General features: G+C 39.5%; 1 protein-coding gene across 1 annotated transcript; it reads left to right on the top strand.

The window, feature by feature from the left end:
- Positions 1-3,752: 3,752 nt before the first annotated feature.
- CCDC174 (coiled-coil domain containing 174) lies at positions 3,753-16,030 on the top strand. Its single transcript, XM_065642645.1, has 11 exons — positions 3,753-3,833; positions 5,302-5,406; positions 6,326-6,426; positions 7,363-7,421; positions 8,474-8,654; positions 10,541-10,636; positions 12,085-12,221; positions 12,585-12,679; positions 12,904-13,051; positions 14,041-14,175; positions 14,892-16,030. The coding sequence occupies exons 1-11, from the start codon at positions 3,792-3,794 to the stop codon at positions 15,800-15,802; spliced, it is 2,010 nt and encodes a 669-aa protein (XP_065498717.1). The 5' UTR covers positions 3,753-3,791; the 3' UTR covers positions 15,803-16,030.
- Positions 16,031-16,344: the final 314 nt, after the last annotated feature.

Below are 16,344 nucleotides of genomic sequence, written 5' to 3'. Positions count from 1 at the left end.
GAAGACAAATGAGAAACTTCTGGCTAGTTTTCTGTGGTTGTAAGGAAAAAAAAGTGCTGTTTTTTACTGGATTGAAACCCCACTCACTTCACACTTTAATGACACCATTCAACATACGTTTTAAAAGCACCAACAGCAATTCAACGATATTGTGCTAGGGCTAGTAAATATAAATTATCCCCCTCCTCCAAAGGTGTGTAACAATGTGCTACAGGACCCAGATTCCTGTCACTGTGTCAGAAAACCCGAATTTGCTGCCGTGAGCCTGCTGGTTTAAAATAATTCAGCTCAAACAGCAGGATATAAACAGAAGCGTTTCACAAGCAGTGAAGGTGATATAAATACGGCTCACATCATCACCCTGACACTAAATGAACATAAATAACAGGGTTTAAACTCAGAGCTAGAAAAGTAGCCTCTTTGGAAAGTCACAGCTGCAATGAGCATGTGTCTATCTACCTGACACAATCAATAGCCCAGTGTTTTCTTTAAAAGAAGGAAAACAAAGCATGAAGTAGGTACGTGAGCTTTAAAGTTCCCAACTGTTATGCTCTGGTAGCTGCCTTTTAATAGACACAACTTTACCGCTGTAAAAGCTGTATCTGCTAGGCCAGGTTCAGATTAAAGATAGGGCTGTAAGCAGAGGGCATGAATTCACCGGCAACACCCTCACACAGATCTGGACCAGCGCTTTGGAAGAGGAACAGATTTCAAGTTTAAAATGTGCTTTCTGATGGGAAAGCTGTACTGTGGTTTGGGGGTTTTTTAAATAAAAAGTCAGAAGTTTTGGGATGGTTCCTGCAGCTTCAGCAATATCAATGAGTAGAAAAAGGAGCATTGAACCCAACCCCTTCTCATAAGCATCCCCTAGATTAAAGCCTGTCATATTCCCCTCTTGCCTTACCTCTGTCCTGCATTCTCTGCAGACAAAAACCAAGTCTCTTCTTCCAGCACGGCATCCCAGACCTAGAGACAAAGAAATACAAGTCTGTAGTGTCTTGAAGGAGCTTGCAGATGTGCCAGTGTAATACAAAACCCGTCTTCTTTATAGGGCTGCACCTTGACGGAGAGACAAGTCCATCTGTGCTTGCCAAGACAGGAAAACTCTGCTTCATGTGAAAGCCCGGCTGCGTTTCGCTGCAGGGATGGAGCAACTTCACATGTCCACAGCAAAAGAAACAGATGGTGAGAGAAGGGTGGACAGATGACTGGGTAAATCTCGAGGAGTTGAGCAATTTCTTAAAGGGCATGTTTGTCTTTTATGCCAGCTGCACAGAAACCACAGACAACAATATATTCACAACACAATGTAGTTCAACAGCTTCAACTTCTTGTTCAGCGGATGAAAATAGCCACAGCTGCCCTCCAATGTAATCAATAAGGCAGTTTTCTTTGGAACTTGCTTGCTTCTTACATCTCCAGTTTTGAAAATGTATTTATATCCCTTGGTACGGGAAAATAGTGAGAAACTTACTCATCTTTGGAACTGGTATGCAGTTTTTTCTTATGCCTGTCAGGCTTAAGAACATGCACACATGCTCCCCAAAGGAGGGATGGTCATTATGCCCATTTTCATCAAGGCTTGCTAAAATGAATACTAAAAAATATCATGGCTATTAGTATCAGTTTTCTAAGCTAATTCCAGTTGCAATAACTATGTCCCTCCTACAGATTCTGTTGTAAGATGGCATTGAGCCTATTTCTGATCTAAGTTGTCGAATGCTTTTAGGGAATTCCTACTTTGTAGCTGTACTTGAGAGGAACTACAATTTCTACACAAGTAGCACATAACAGCACTCCCTCTCTCAGAACACTTGCAAAAAGAGGAGAGCAATATTGTTGACACAAAACGTGACTTCAAGTTCATTATAAAACTGCACATAAAATAAAGGTTCCCACAGAACAGGACAAGGCTATTTTAGATCTCATTTCAATATCTCATTAAGTCACAATCAGATTTGTCTTCTGTCCCCACTTTGGAGTTTGCAAGCAAAAATAAACTAGCACAAAAGCAGTCTGGCATTGCAGCTTGTAACCCAAGAGGCAAAAAACCAGAGAGCCACATGTGTGCCAGAAAGAAATTACGAACACTGTTCTTATGCACCACTTCTATTTTTGATTTTCTGCCTAGGATCATGGAAAAAAATTATCAAATAATTACAATTTTATTCCTAACCTGCACATCTGCTAATTACATACCCAAACATATTTAATTTTTAGTCTTCCTGAAAAAAAAAAATCCATAGTGTCCAGCTAGACTTTTGATCAAATGGGTCTCATCTTTTTGTTGTTGTTTTGCTGCAGCAATTCAACACTTCTGTAAATGCAGTGCTAAAATGCAGAAACACAGGGGTGTGCTTCAGGTGCCTTTAGGAAAATGTACAGAAGTAAAAAAAATACATATATGCTGGGACTTTATCTTGGGAAGAGATGTAACCTTTCCTGTGAATGAAAGAAACACTTCTGGATCTTGCATGTTACAAGAATTAGTTTGCAAACAGTTTTGCTTGTGGCACAGTTGTTTGTGGCCTCACACACACTGTTTGGGCAGATTTCTGTGTTGTCGCTAGGTGAGGTCTGAACAGGCAACAATGCATGATTTGTTGAAGTGAGGTTTAATTAGAACAACACAGATGTTCTCCTCCCTTTGCCCTGTTTTTCGGTAATGCTCATTTATCTTCTTCCATTGAAGATTAAAATAGCAAACCTTATGGCTCTAATATGAGCCGCACTTTTCTGTATCTGTTGTCTCCCACCATTTTCCCTTCTCCTTGTAAAAAGCCAAAAGCAAGACAGCTTCACTAGGGCCACAAAGTGCTTCTTTTGGAATTGCAGACTTCACACTCCCTGGAATACAGGTGTAGTTTACTTAATAACTGAGGATCTCTGTCAGATCTGCAATTCTGTGTCCATAAACTATTTAAATTTGGGCCTGACCCAGCTTCCCAAACACAAAAGCAATACATTTAAAAAATCAAAAGAACTGTATCTGACTTTTCTATCAGCTGTCGTATTGCCAAGCAACTTATATTTTTCCACTTTACTAAAGACGAGTGAAAGGCAGATTCCTCTTGCAGCTCCAGATAATTATGATCTTCAGAATTGCTTTGAATTAAAACCTATCAGACAGTCATTTTACTTCGTGGGGATGGTAATGACGCAACGAGCCACCCAGTAAAATACTGAATCTTGCTCCCGGAGAGTGACTTGTGCTCATCTCTGAGGTTGAAGGGCTGGCCCCACCGCACGTAGGTGGGTATTTTGGTATCATGCAGGTGGGTTTGTATTTGGGTATTATGGACCATGCTTGTGAATCCTGCCAAGCTGTGGCTCACGAACTCCAACCTCCCTCAGCACCGACCCGTGCGGGCAGAGGGCCAAGGACAGCAGGACGGCCACCGCAGGTCAGCCCAAGCGCTCGGCTTAAACCAGGCAGCAGTCACAGGGCTAAACCCAGCCTAGCGCTGAAGGACGCGGCTGTCTCCAGCTCCTGGGGGCATTTCGGGTCTCATCTCCCCAGCGCTGATCCGCCAGGCTCGCTCGCAGCCTGACCTGCGGTCGCGGCTCCAGGCTGACCGAGGCCGGGACAACGCGGGGTGCCGGGGACCCGCGCACCTTCGCTCCGCACCCCCCAGCACCCCGCTCCGCCCGCCCTCCCAAACATGGCGGCGGGGAAGGGCCCGCCTGCCCTCAGCCGCGCTGTCGCAATAGCGCTGCGCTTTACGGTACGGCCGCAAAGCGGGGAAGAAGGCGGGGAAGAAGGCGGGTTAGCTGGGGGAGCGGAGGCCGCCATGGATCGCAGGAAGAAGCTGTTGGATGTGGCCGCCTCCTCGGTGAGTGAGCGAACGTGGCCGTGACGAAGGAAAAGAAGCCCCTCCGCCTCCCCGGGAGGGTCTGTCGTTCGGGTGTGAGGCCGGCCAGGCGTGCCCTGCTACCGGGGCCGGCGCAGGCCGTGCTGCTGGGCCCCGGGGCCGGGCCGCTCCCATGGAACCACAGGGCAGTCTGGGTTGGAAGGCCCTTCCCAGCTCCCCCAGTGCCACCCCTGCCATCAGCAGGGACATCTTCACCCAGACCAGGTTGCTCAGAGCTCCGTCCAGCCTGGGATGTCTCCAGGGATACGAGCACATCGGGAGGTGTTTTGTGACTCCCCCACTGCAGTGCCCGCTCAAGCCAATGCTGATGTAAAGGGTGACGCTGTGCTCTTAGTCTGAGTGTGCCAGGGCAGAGCCTGTCCCCATTCCTGCTGTGATGATAAAATTGGGGCGTGAGAGAGAAATCCCAGTTTATTTCCTGAGTTTTTGTAAGGAGCAGGAGGCCCGTGTCTTGGCAAAGGGCCAGTGAGGTGCTGCTCATCTGCACACCCCAGTCGCCCGTTAGAAAGAGGTTGCTGCCAAACGCTTTGTTTGTCCAAATAAACAGTTACTATAAACTGTGGGTTGTTGTGTATGAAACATTTAACATTTAAGTTTTAGATGATCACTTTGAAGCATTCAGAAAAATTTTTAAAAAGGTGTTAATTTACAACACTACGTGTCATTGCTACAGGGACTTGAAAAGCAAATGCTTTAGTGTTTGGGACAAATGTTAATACCAAAGTCTTCCACTTTCCTGATTTAATGTACCTGTGTGAAATTTGTCTTCCATAGGACTTGCAGTGGCATGATATCCTCTAACAGACTTGGTTTTTTAATGTAATTTCAAGACAACATCCCTGCGGCTGCTGCTGTTTCCTAATAAAAGATGAGATGGGTGTTGGTCAGAGATGGCAATGCTGCTTATATAGTTATTAAAAAAAAAATCTGAAACTAGATAAACAGTATGCGAAACAGTGAGAAAGTATATGTATTTTATGAAAGCAAACTTTTATCAGTTATTTTCTGAGACAGTATTTTATTCATTATCTAGTGGTTAGAAGTTTCCTTTTCAAATTCAGTAGTGTTATTTCATTAGTCCCTGTTTATTTGTTTGCCATCAGGGGGCTGGTAAAATCTGTACGGAATTATGTCTCTCTTATTCCCATTATGATTCAAAGAATCAAGGAGAGAGATATATATACGCACACATCCTTAATCATTATTTGTATTCTGTGTTTTTTGTATATTGTTTGCTGCAAACTTAAGAGCAAACTTTGTGGTCGGATCAGTGCTTCCAAGTTCCACATTAAAATTCAATGAAATGCTCATATAACTGTAAATCCAGACTGTTTTACTAGAAATACAATTATTGCTTTATTACAGTAACAGATGAATATCTGTGTGACATGTCTTGGTTATTTATTTGTTGATTTTGCTGCTGATGCAGTTGGTAGATCTCAAAGCAGAACTCTTCCGAAAGCAAGAAGAATTCAAGAAAGAAAAGCTGTTGAAAGATGCTGGCATCTTTGCAAAGCCCAAAACTTCTAATAAGGTAGAACTATTTTTCCATTAATGCTTTTGTCATTCTTTATCCTTAAAGTAAGAAAGTTCCTATTCAGACCTAAGTAAATAAATATTCAGAGTTGTGTCACTATTCAAATGTAAAATCTTCATGATGGGAATGTTCTTTAAATTTAATTTCCAGGTGAGATTCTTGTGTGCAGCAGAAAACTTCTCCTTCTGCCCATCTAAATCGCCACTTAATCTCTGTTCCCCAGGAAGCAACAGCTTTTGTAACGATAGGAAAAGAAGTTTCTTTTTTTTTCTCTGAGATTTCATGTGCTTCTCTGAAGGACGGAGGATGAGACGCTCTTCTTGATAAATGCTCTGCTACCTGTTCCTCTGTATTGTGGTGTATGATAATGAGTATATAATTATCCCTTCTGTTTTACTCTTTACTGCACATTAGTTTTTAGTCATTCTGTAGCTTTCTAGTAGTAGAATATAGTATTGCTGCCATACTTGAAGAACAGGCAGCATTTACAGTGTTATGCTGTAAACAAGCAAACTGACTCTATTTTATACCTAAAATGAAGGTAAGAGAAACAATTCATGGCTTTGTTATTACTTTAGTAATCGGCAAGATTGTTCTTTCTTTTTTTTTTTTTTTTTGATCTTGGCGTCTTTGCCAGAATATATTTTTGTCTAATTTCTGAGTGCTTTTTTTGCTTCTCAGCCTGTCCTTAAGTATTATATCATTCTGCAATCTGTGTAATTTTAGGACACACCTGCTGCATCCTACAGCACAATAGGTATAGTCTCAAGTCAAACATGTTTAAGGTGTTATTTACAAATTCTTTCATGACGGATTTGCAAAGTTTGCATTATGGAGGTGAAATATTGTTTAATCATTACCATTTCAATATTTCTATTGATTTCTTTCTTTGTTGTTTTAAAATTGTACTCCACAGAAACCAAGCATCTGGAACAAACAAAACACAGGAGTTGCGAATCGAGCTGAGAAAGATGTTGAGCAGAAGACAGAAGAGGAGGATATGTTAGATAAATCAAGGTAACTCTTTGGGTCTGTAACCAAGGACTGCTTTGTAGAACTTGGTTTTCCATGTTTAGAAAAGCACATAAAGCAAGGTATGGATGTTTTGGACCAGCAGTTCTCATTAGACCAACCCATAAGACCAGCAACAATTCCATGGTCTTTACCAGTAATGTACAAACTGCATCTCCATAGGCTCACACTTGAGGGATGCCCGTCCTCACCTTATCATAGCTGTTGAAGTATGTCAGGTTGCTGATTTTTGAAAGTCATCTTTAGAATTAAAAGCCAGCGATACATTAGAATTCTATGGCGAAGTGTTTCTTGGACTCGACAGAAAATGGCTCATTTTTCTGCAAGATTTGACTCATCTTTTAAGTGGGTTAATTGTACAATAAGACATGTTGAAAATGCAATTTATAAGTCATTTTCTATTTTTCTATAAGCAGTTTCTAGTTCTTCAAAATTGTTCTACCATTCCAGAAATTAGCTAAGGTTTTCAGATTTTCTCTTTATTTTCTAAGAATAGGTGTAACCCCATGTTATATCTTTCTTTCTTTCTTTCTTTTTTTTTTTCCTGTAAAACAGTATTTCAGTATATCATATTTGCAAATAACGGCCTAGTTCCCAGTATTTATCTGACAGACTGTAGTAGTTAGATAGAGCTGGAATACTTGTAACATCGTCTTCCTGCCTACTTGACAAATTGCACTTAAGATTAATTCTGTAACTACACTAAAATTATTTTCAGGATAAACTCTGGAACTCGGTATCTCTGTATCTTCAGAAAAGTCAGTTAAGGTTCAAAACAAAAAACAGGCATAAGTCAGCTTCTAGTAAACATTTCAAGCACCTTTGGTACTTTCCTGTTCCATTTATCTAAGGCTAAATTCGTCATTTTGAACTGTGTTTTGAATTGGTGGGATTGCAATGCTGGGGTTTTTTATTTTTCAGAAAGAAGCTGGAAGAGAAAGCAAAGCTGTATGAGAAAATGACAAAAGGCGACTTCCCAGGTGAACAAAACTGGTCTAAAATGAGTTTTTGATATATATATACATGTATGTATATAAATACATATGCCTAATTTGTTTGTAAAGTTCACACTAAAAGTTGGTATTTTTGACTATCAGGTGATTTACAGCAGCTACAGTATGAATTCACTGCTTTTCTTACATGGGAAATTTTTGGGGGGGAGTTATTATGCAAAGTGATTTACATAGGTTATTCCTCTTTGAAAGGGAGGCAACATATAGGTACTAGAGAAAATAAAAGTACTTTCTGAAGGACAGCCTGTTCTAGTAAAGCACTATGGACTTGTTTCACTCATTCATTAAGTGGGTGGAATATATTCTGTTTTTTCAATAAAGAATCTTAGAAAAACAAAATTAATTTATTCTCCATTATGCAGTCTTTGGATTGCATTGCTGATATTTTGTCCTGCATTCTAATTCTTGGACCTTTATGAAGAGAAGAGGAGGACAAGGGGAGTCTGGCTGGTCCATATGTGAATGCCAGTCATACAGCTAATAGGGTCGGAGAATTCTAATCTGTCCCTTTCTTCTCTCACTCATTCAGTCCCTTGCAAGAAGTAATTATTAAAACAGAATTCAAATCTTCTTGCGATTAATCTCTGTTTACCATATGTTTTCTTTATCTTTGTCCATATGACCCCACCACTTTACTGATACAGAAAGTACGCTAGTGATTGCTTAATTACTGCCAACACACCAAATGTCAAGCATCAGAAAAGTATTTGAACTGTTACATAACAAACCCTATCCTTCTGAAATAGTTAATGAGCAGAGAATATTTTAGTGCAAAGACTACAACCTTTTCTGTATTGTACACAAACGATTGCTTTAAAATACCCTAAAACTTCTATTCAGAAATAGAGGTTATCACTGTGGAGTTTGTTTGGCACTGGACGAGATTTAAGTATTCCCCAATAGTGTAGCCAAGGGCATTGCTGGCAGCTGAAAAGCCAATTGTGGCTATTTTGTATGGATTTTGTGCTCAGTTCTGTTATTTTTGTGGCTGTTCTCTAAGAATCAATTTTCTGCCTTAGATGAAGAAACCGAGGATTTGTATCTAGTGGATTTCACTCAGAAGATCATAGACAAACAGCACGAAGTACAGGAGCTGTATCAGAGTGAAGCTGCTAGAAAGACTTTAGAAAAAGAGACAGATGATGAGGAAACTCAACCTGAAATGGAAATACCACCGCCCAAGGACCCAGATGAAGAATGGTTGGTACTGTTGGTTTATTCTCCAAAATATGTGGAGCGGCATCTTTTGGGGTCTTTTATTAATACTACGCATTAATAAGAGGTGGTAATATTCTTTCATTTTATGTCTCATCAGAAGACAGTCCTTATTGTTACTTTCTTTTCTGTGTAGCTAGACTGCAATAGAATCTACATCCAGGATTTTGGGAAATAACCATCAGGGAAGTAACCATCAGGGAAATGTACCAGAAGTGAGACATCATAATATTCTCTTTTCTTGCATAGCTTATGGAAATTCTGATCACAGTATTGATACAGTTTTATGCTTTGATGTTTTGAAATGTACTTTAGCAAAAGTTCGGGGTTTTATTGCAGCCACTTTCCGTTTTCTACTTGCATGTGATTCGCAAAATGAGCAGTTGTTGTGTGACCTCTTCTTAAAGGAGGGAAACTCCAGTTGGAAAAAACCCACAGTTTTCCAGCATTTCTTCCACTGTTTAACTGCAGCACAGCAAATAGTCTGTGACAATTTTCTGTGACGTTCCAAGTAACTGCTAGTTTTTCATCCAGGATACTAGGAATAATCATTAAACCAGTCTGACTAAACATTCGCCTTGCCAATTTGTTTAAAGTGCTTATGGAACAGAGATTTTACTTCTGGTAATGTTTAAAACTGCAGTAACCAGTATGAAATGGAACACCCCTGCTCTCCCGTTGATTACATAATATTTGGAGTGTAATATTTCAGAATAAACTGTGAGAATGAATCCAGCAGAGTACCAGAAGACTGCTAGGTTGGAGATGCAGATATACCCATTACCAGCATCTTACTGAAATTCAAGATGAAACTATCAATGATCCAGCGGTGGGCTCCAACTGCTTGGTGCTCTCATCAGTGTAAAGTGCCAGAAATGTACACTGACATATTTTACCATTCACATGGTGCTTTTCTGTCATTGCTTATGTCTCACTTCAGTGATATGTATTATTATTAATATATTGTCCGTCTCAGTGAGGCCATATTCTAATGACGATATTTGAGCGCTAGCATAATTAATGCCAATTATTCAGCAGCCATAGTTAGATCTTGACTATAGAGAATGTAGACTTTTTTTTCTACTGATCTTACTTTATTATCTAAAAAAAAAGGTATTGAGCATGTACTGAGCTGTAGATATCCTTAGAAATTATGTAAAAGACCTAACTTACTAAAAGCACAGATCTATAAAACTTTGGGGTTTGGCAACTAGCTTGCCAGTCATACTTCTTCAGACCTAATATTCTTTAGAATAGGATAATTGAGGCAGCTGGATGCTGAGGAACTTTCTAGCATTACAGGACAATAATATAGCTCTTATCGGCTTTTTGACAACTGTAAATTAAGTGTTCAGTACTACAAAGAGTTGAATAAGAAGCACAATATGTGCTTCAAAGGAACATTTTGCTTGCATTTTAGTCAGCCTTTGTTATGCCAGTTGAATGAATGCTATCAGCCTATTCTAAATAGGCTTTATATTGATAATTGAAGTATATTGTACCAATTCATATCCACAAGAAATCAATGCTGCATCATTATTTTCACCATGGGAAGCAAGTACTAGGCTCAGTTTCATTTTAGCGTGAAAACTGCACGACATTGTAACTTTTGAACATGTTTTTACTGCATCGGATTGCCAAGGCAAACAGCCGGCACAAAGTGAGATTGAGTAAATGTCTGTGATAAAACTGTATGTGCCCTGTTCAGAATGTAACCTCTGTCTGTTAATGGAAAGGTAAAATAAACTGTCACACATAGAGAGACTGAGAGGGGATGAATGGAAAGTGTCACTGCTTCTGGTTTCTGGTTAAGAGTTCTCTAAATCTGCAATTATAAGTTCTACATCAAATTTCCTTTGCTTTCATTACAGGGTTGATTATGTTGATTTCTTGGGCCGATCTAGACGCTGTATGAAGAAGGATTTGCCAAGTCTGCTTAAAATGGATCAGGAACTTCAAGGGAAAAGGTGTGGTTTCTCTAATGGAAGTGCATGTTCCTTGCAGTATGTAACATATATATATTTTTAATGAGAAGGAAGAGGGGTTTTGTTTTGTTACCCCATTCTCAATCCAGGATTGTTGATGCTACTTCTTTCTCTAGATTTACTTTAGACAAACTTCTGCTGGTTACAACATTTTGTCTTAAAAAATAGAGTAGCTACAGAGAAATTGTGCATTACTGTGATTTTATCAAATCTTTCTATTATAAATTCCTGTGGTATTCCGAGGCTTCTATTTTATTTCACCTTGGCAGCTGGCCATTTGAAATAAGAGACCGGTGTATTAGTTTTAAATTGCAACAAAATGGAGACCAGGGATATCAAAAAAAAGCCCAAATGAAATTTCTAATAAACTATTAAGGGACGCTTTTTGATTTAAATGTTGACTAAATCTAAAACATCACTTAAGGAGCAGAGTTTGCAGAGAAAAGTTCTAATAAATTGGCATAGGAGTCTCTCAGATACTTGATGCATCTTTTAAAACTGTGGTTCTTGCATGAAAATTGTGTTTTACTATACCTTCCAGAAAATGCCAGAGGAGTGATTCCTGGTTCTGTTTAACCTGGAAAGTGGTGATAGTACTTTTAGCCATTCCAAATTCATCATGATATTCGAAGTGAATTTGTTAGATCTCCGTTTGTTTGGTTTTGCTTTTCTGTTAAACAGCTGTTTAAGAGCTCTTCTGTTAAAATTATTATGGCAGCACTGAGAATTGTTTCCAGAAAATAATAAAAAGGCACCTCAGCTGAGCCCTTACTGCTGCTGAAGTGAGAATTCATTCACACTAACAACTCATTAGGGTGTTCTCTATATTTTAAGCATAAAGTGAACACAAGTGCTTTGAAATGGCAGTCTCTGCATTGATACAGATGATAGTCGGTCAGCAAAACCAGCTTTCACTAGACAATAAAAGAAAAATATCCTGCTGCTTCTCTTGGGAAAACAAAAATATTTCCCATATTGGGTATTAATACTTGGCATGGACTTCTAGGGTAAATTAATGGCTAGGTTTTTGCTATTTCTAATACTTTTCATTTTCTTATGTTAGATCTAAAATGTTTCTGTATGTGATTGCTAGAATCCCAACAGATACCATTAAAAGTGATTATTTCATCTCCCATTCTATGATTTGATAATGATTTCATAAAGCCTGTGAGAAAGAATGACTTGAAGTCTTTTAACAACATGTTCTATTAGTACGTTGTTTCAGAGGTGATTTTGTATTTCTGTCTTCACTGTGTACGATAGTCGTCAATGCCGCATCACTAAATGGTGCCTACAATGATCTATGTTTTGTAAAAACTGCAATAGTGGATCAGACCCAGTCATACTTTCACTGTTCAATACCATAAAACTAGTAAGTTCTGGTTCTGCTCTGTAATCCCTAACCTTGTTTTTCCTTTTTTTTTCATTAGGCAAAGTCCTGATGGGACTACTCTGTTATCTGAAGACATGAGAAGAGAACTTCAGAGACAGCAGTGGGAAAAAGAAGAAGAAGAAGCCCTCAGAAAACCCATAGGACCCATACATTATGAGGACATTCGAGAAAATGGTATACTTCCATACTTTATATCACTTCTCTGGATATCACCAAGGAGATTAGTTTTAGAGGAAGCAAAGGAAAATTACTTCTTGTACCTATATGGCAAAGTGTAGGTGTGTGTTAAGCCACATGTGTAATAACCATTCAAATTACCAGTATATAAATCTAGATTTATTTTTCCTCAAATTGTGTTTTTTTCAAATGTATTTTTCAAATTTCATTATCCCCCTCCTGTGTTCTTCAGGAATCTTCATACTTCATGTTGTGCGTTGTTGGGAGTAATTCAGTGCCCAAAAGCAGGGTGTATGGTCCTTGTAGTTACTGTCAATTATAAACTGAGTGTAACTTAATTTTTTTTTTTTTTCTTTTCAGAGGCCAGGCAGCTTGGTGTTGGTTACTTTGCCTTTTCTCGTGACAAAGAACTTAGGAATAAACAACGGGCAACACTGGATATGCTAAGAGAGCAGGTAAGAGTTTAAAGAGTAAACATCCTAGTTTCAGTGGTCACTATCTTCAGTTGGTTGTTTCAGTCTTATGCTAGGGAACGCCTGTGGCTGATTCTGAAAATAATTTGGCCTCTTTTTCTGTGTTGAAACATAGCACTTGATATGGATTGCTTTTAGTTGTTTGGTGAAGGAAGATTGTTATAATAATGAAAGAAGATTAATTCATGTTTTCCTTTGCCGTTAAGACACTTGATCAGAGAACTAAACGTGAACAGTTGAAAGAAAAAAGGAAGGCAGCTCTAGATGCAAGGCTGTCTAAACTTCGAGCACGGAAGATTAAGAAGTTAAGGGAAGCTGGATTAGAGGAAGAGGCAGAAAAACTGGAGAATGCAGGTATGATCTGCTGCCTTTTTAAGTTAAGTACTTGCTATTTCATCTTGTACTTGATTGATGGACATTCAATATATTGGTATTGTGTATCCTATATATACAATTAGTGTAACTGTTACGATAGTGAGAGTTCATATAATTGTGTATAGATGTAAAATCATGCCAGAAGTAGTTTAATAATGCAGGTAGAAATGTGGTATGTAGATCGTAGGCTTTTTTTGATTCACACCATACAGATTGAGGTTAGAGCTGCTGAAATTTTACTGGCTTTTTGTTTTTTAAGATGAAGTAGAATAAGAAGTAATAACAAGTTAATTTTGATATAATATAATATAGACTCGTACAGTTTCAGTGCAGTCTGAAAATTGGACGTCCAGCTGACTTCAGCATTTAGGATGATGAATTTGAGTTCTTATCCCATCTCTGCACTCTCTCCCATATGACATTGCCGGTCACTCGTACTGTCTGTCTCCCACTGTAAAATGTGGCTATTATTTCATTATGGCAGAATTCTATGCAAGTGATTAACTGTGAAGAGTTCTGGAAACAACAGTAATGTGCCACTGCTGTTACTGTTGTTCAGAATGTAAATTGTTTTCTCCAGTAAATAAAAGGGAGATAACATGCTAATGTTCTTATTTTTACTTGATTTTCTAATTTCAGTATAACACTCAACACCTTCCTTTTTGGTTTATTAGGCAATAGATTTTCAGCAGCCTTTCTGATACAACTACAAAGATAATGAAGTGTCTCTTGGTAGATAAGTTTCCTGATTATTATCTGGGTTACCCGTTATCTTTTCTGAACTAATATGCAATAATTAAAAAAAAAAACACCTCCCCACTCAGATGCATTTCATTATTGGAATGAAATGACATAACTAGTATGAGCTCTATAAATGCAAATAACTCTTGGTTCCTATTCCTCCTATGAAGTTCATATAGATTTTATCCTGTTACTAACAAAAACTACTCTCTCTTTCTGTAACATAGAGCTGAAAGGTGTTACTGAGGAACCAGAAGCTCCGAGAGTTACTGCAGCAAGTAGAAAGGTTGAGGTTGTCATCCAGGAGAGAAGAGATACAAAGCCTGGCGTGCCATATGTCCGAGAGTGGGATAAAGGCAAAGGTAAGGAAATGTAGATTCAGAAACATTTTTTGGAAGAGTATGCACAATGCTACTTTCATTTCTTATTTTGTGACAAAGTATGGTATGACTGAGAAGCAGTGAAATACTCTCTCCCTTTGTACTGATGACTATCTAGTGTGCAGTGCGGTGATTGGCACTAAGGCAAACCTTGGCAGTAGCTGCTGTAATGTCCCCATAATTTTTTCTTCTATATGAATTATTCTGTTTCTGGATGATCTAGAGAGCTTGACAGAATGACAAATTTCATAGTTCATAAGATTTCCTGTCTGTCTTGATGTGTTTCTGTAGTTTGGAAGGAAGAAGTTACTCATTTTTGCCACTAGAGATCATCTCATCATCTCCATCTTCTAATAACTAAGCTCTTAATGCTTTGCTTGGTTTGTATTTTGATTCACCCCTAACTACTTAGTTGTTTTTCATAACCAATGACTACATTGTTAAAGGATCTTAAAGTGACTAGGATGAGTTATATAGAAGATGGTGGTTATCTTTAGTGCTCAATGCTTTCATTCCTGCTCTGTAAGGAAAGTGGACTGTCAGCTTAGCTAGCAATCTAGTCCTAGATGGAAAAGGAACTTCAAATGGCTTCTCACAACTGCATCTTTTCTGCTTGCTAATTTGTTTTCCCTCCTTTCTGACTGATCTTCAGACCTTGAAATCTATATTCAATCTACCTTTTTCCCTGTTTCTAATAGAACTGATGTTTGGACAATGGTCAAAGAAACAGGAAGAACTCAGAGATGAACGAGATCCAGAATTTGCGCCACCTTCTGATTACTTTCTGGGACAAAAGAAAAATGATAATTACAGAAGTCGGAATTCAAACAGTCCTGAAAATTCCTCTGAAAAACTGGAAACAGAGACAGCACAAAATCAACAGATGCCATCAGCGCAGGTCAACGGCAGCAGCACTGAAGATGTGCCGCCGTCAGTGCGGGCTTACAACAGCAATGTTCAAAATGAGCCGGCATCAACCGGGGCCCGTGATAGTGACACTCAAGCGCCATCATCAGAGGAGGATGACAGCAGCGATGATGACGATACGATGCCATCAGCACAGGCTTACGGCTATGGTGCTCACGGTGTGCTGCCGTCGATGCAGGCATACGGCTATGGCGCTCGAGGTGCGCCGTCATCAGTGCAGGCTTACGGCTATGGCAGTCACGAAATGCCATTTCCAATGCAGGCTTACGGCTACAGCGCTCAAGGTGTAATGCCACCAATGCACGCTTATGGCTACAGCACTCATGATATGGCATTTCCAATGCAGGGTTATGGCTATGGCACCCAAGATGTGCCGCCAGCTATGCAGGCATGCGGCTGCAGCGCCCAAGATGTGCCACCAGGGATGGAGGGTTGCAACTGTGGCGCCCAAGATGCGCCACCAGGGATGCAGGCCTGCAGCTGCAGCACCCAAGATGTGCCGCCATCACTGCAGGCCTGCGGTTGCAGCGCTCAAGATGTGCCGCCAGGGATGCAGGCCTGTGGTTGCAGCACTCAAGATGCAGCGCCTTCAGCGCAGACCGACAGCAGCGACGCTCAAAATCAGGAACCGCTTTACCAAAGTTTAGATGATATGCTGTCTTACTACAGACAAGTGACTTGAACTGAGCAAAATGATAAGCAAGAATTGTGATTTAAATAATGAAATGGAATTATCTTCTCGGCAAGAATATTTTTTTCCCACATCTGGGAAAAATAAGTTCCTGTAAGTAGATAAAAATAAATCTCCTGGAGAGCTAAGCTATTTGACATCATGGCTGTACTTTTGCCCTGTTCTTTTTTTTCCCCCTCTTTATTAAAATTACATGATTTTTTTTTTCAGTACTTACTTTAGTACATATTTCATTTTAACTCTTTGCCACTTATACCTGAACTCCAGAGTATATTAATGGCTTTCTTTCAAAGGAGGAACCTGTTGCTCCCCAGCTAGCTTCTGGTTTGGAGGTACTACAAGTTCAGTGATATCTGTACAAACAGTATTGAAATGGCAGACCCTCTGCTCCTAAATACAGAAAGATTTTAGGAAATTTGATACATACTTAATCTCCTGCCTTTGGGAGGTGCAGAATATTATCTAGTAAACGATGGTGGAGAGTAGTTCACGTGGTCATAATGGCTTCTGCATTCCTGACGTCAGTATATGGC

Source organism: Caloenas nicobarica, chromosome 11 (assembly GCF_036013445.1).
Source record: "Caloenas nicobarica isolate bCalNic1 chromosome 11, bCalNic1.hap1, whole genome shotgun sequence".
In the NCBI taxonomy this organism is placed as follows: Eukaryota; Metazoa; Chordata; class Aves; order Columbiformes; family Columbidae; genus Caloenas; species Caloenas nicobarica.
This window is presented reverse-complemented; position numbering and strand designations above follow the sequence as displayed.

Excerpts from the sequence above, each read along its gene's own strand:
- CCDC174 (XM_065642645.1), top strand. The coding sequence starts at position 3,792 with ATGGATCGCAGGAAGAAGCTGTTGGATGTGGCCGCCTCCTCG. Across the intron at positions 7,422-8,473 it reads GACAAAAGGCGACTTCCCAG|ATGAAGAAACCGAGGATTTG; the intron begins GTGAACAAAACT and ends TTTCTGCCTTAG. Across the intron at positions 14,176-14,891 it reads AGAGTGGGATAAAGGCAAAG|AACTGATGTTTGGACAATGG; the intron begins GTAAGGAAATGT and ends TGTTTCTAATAG.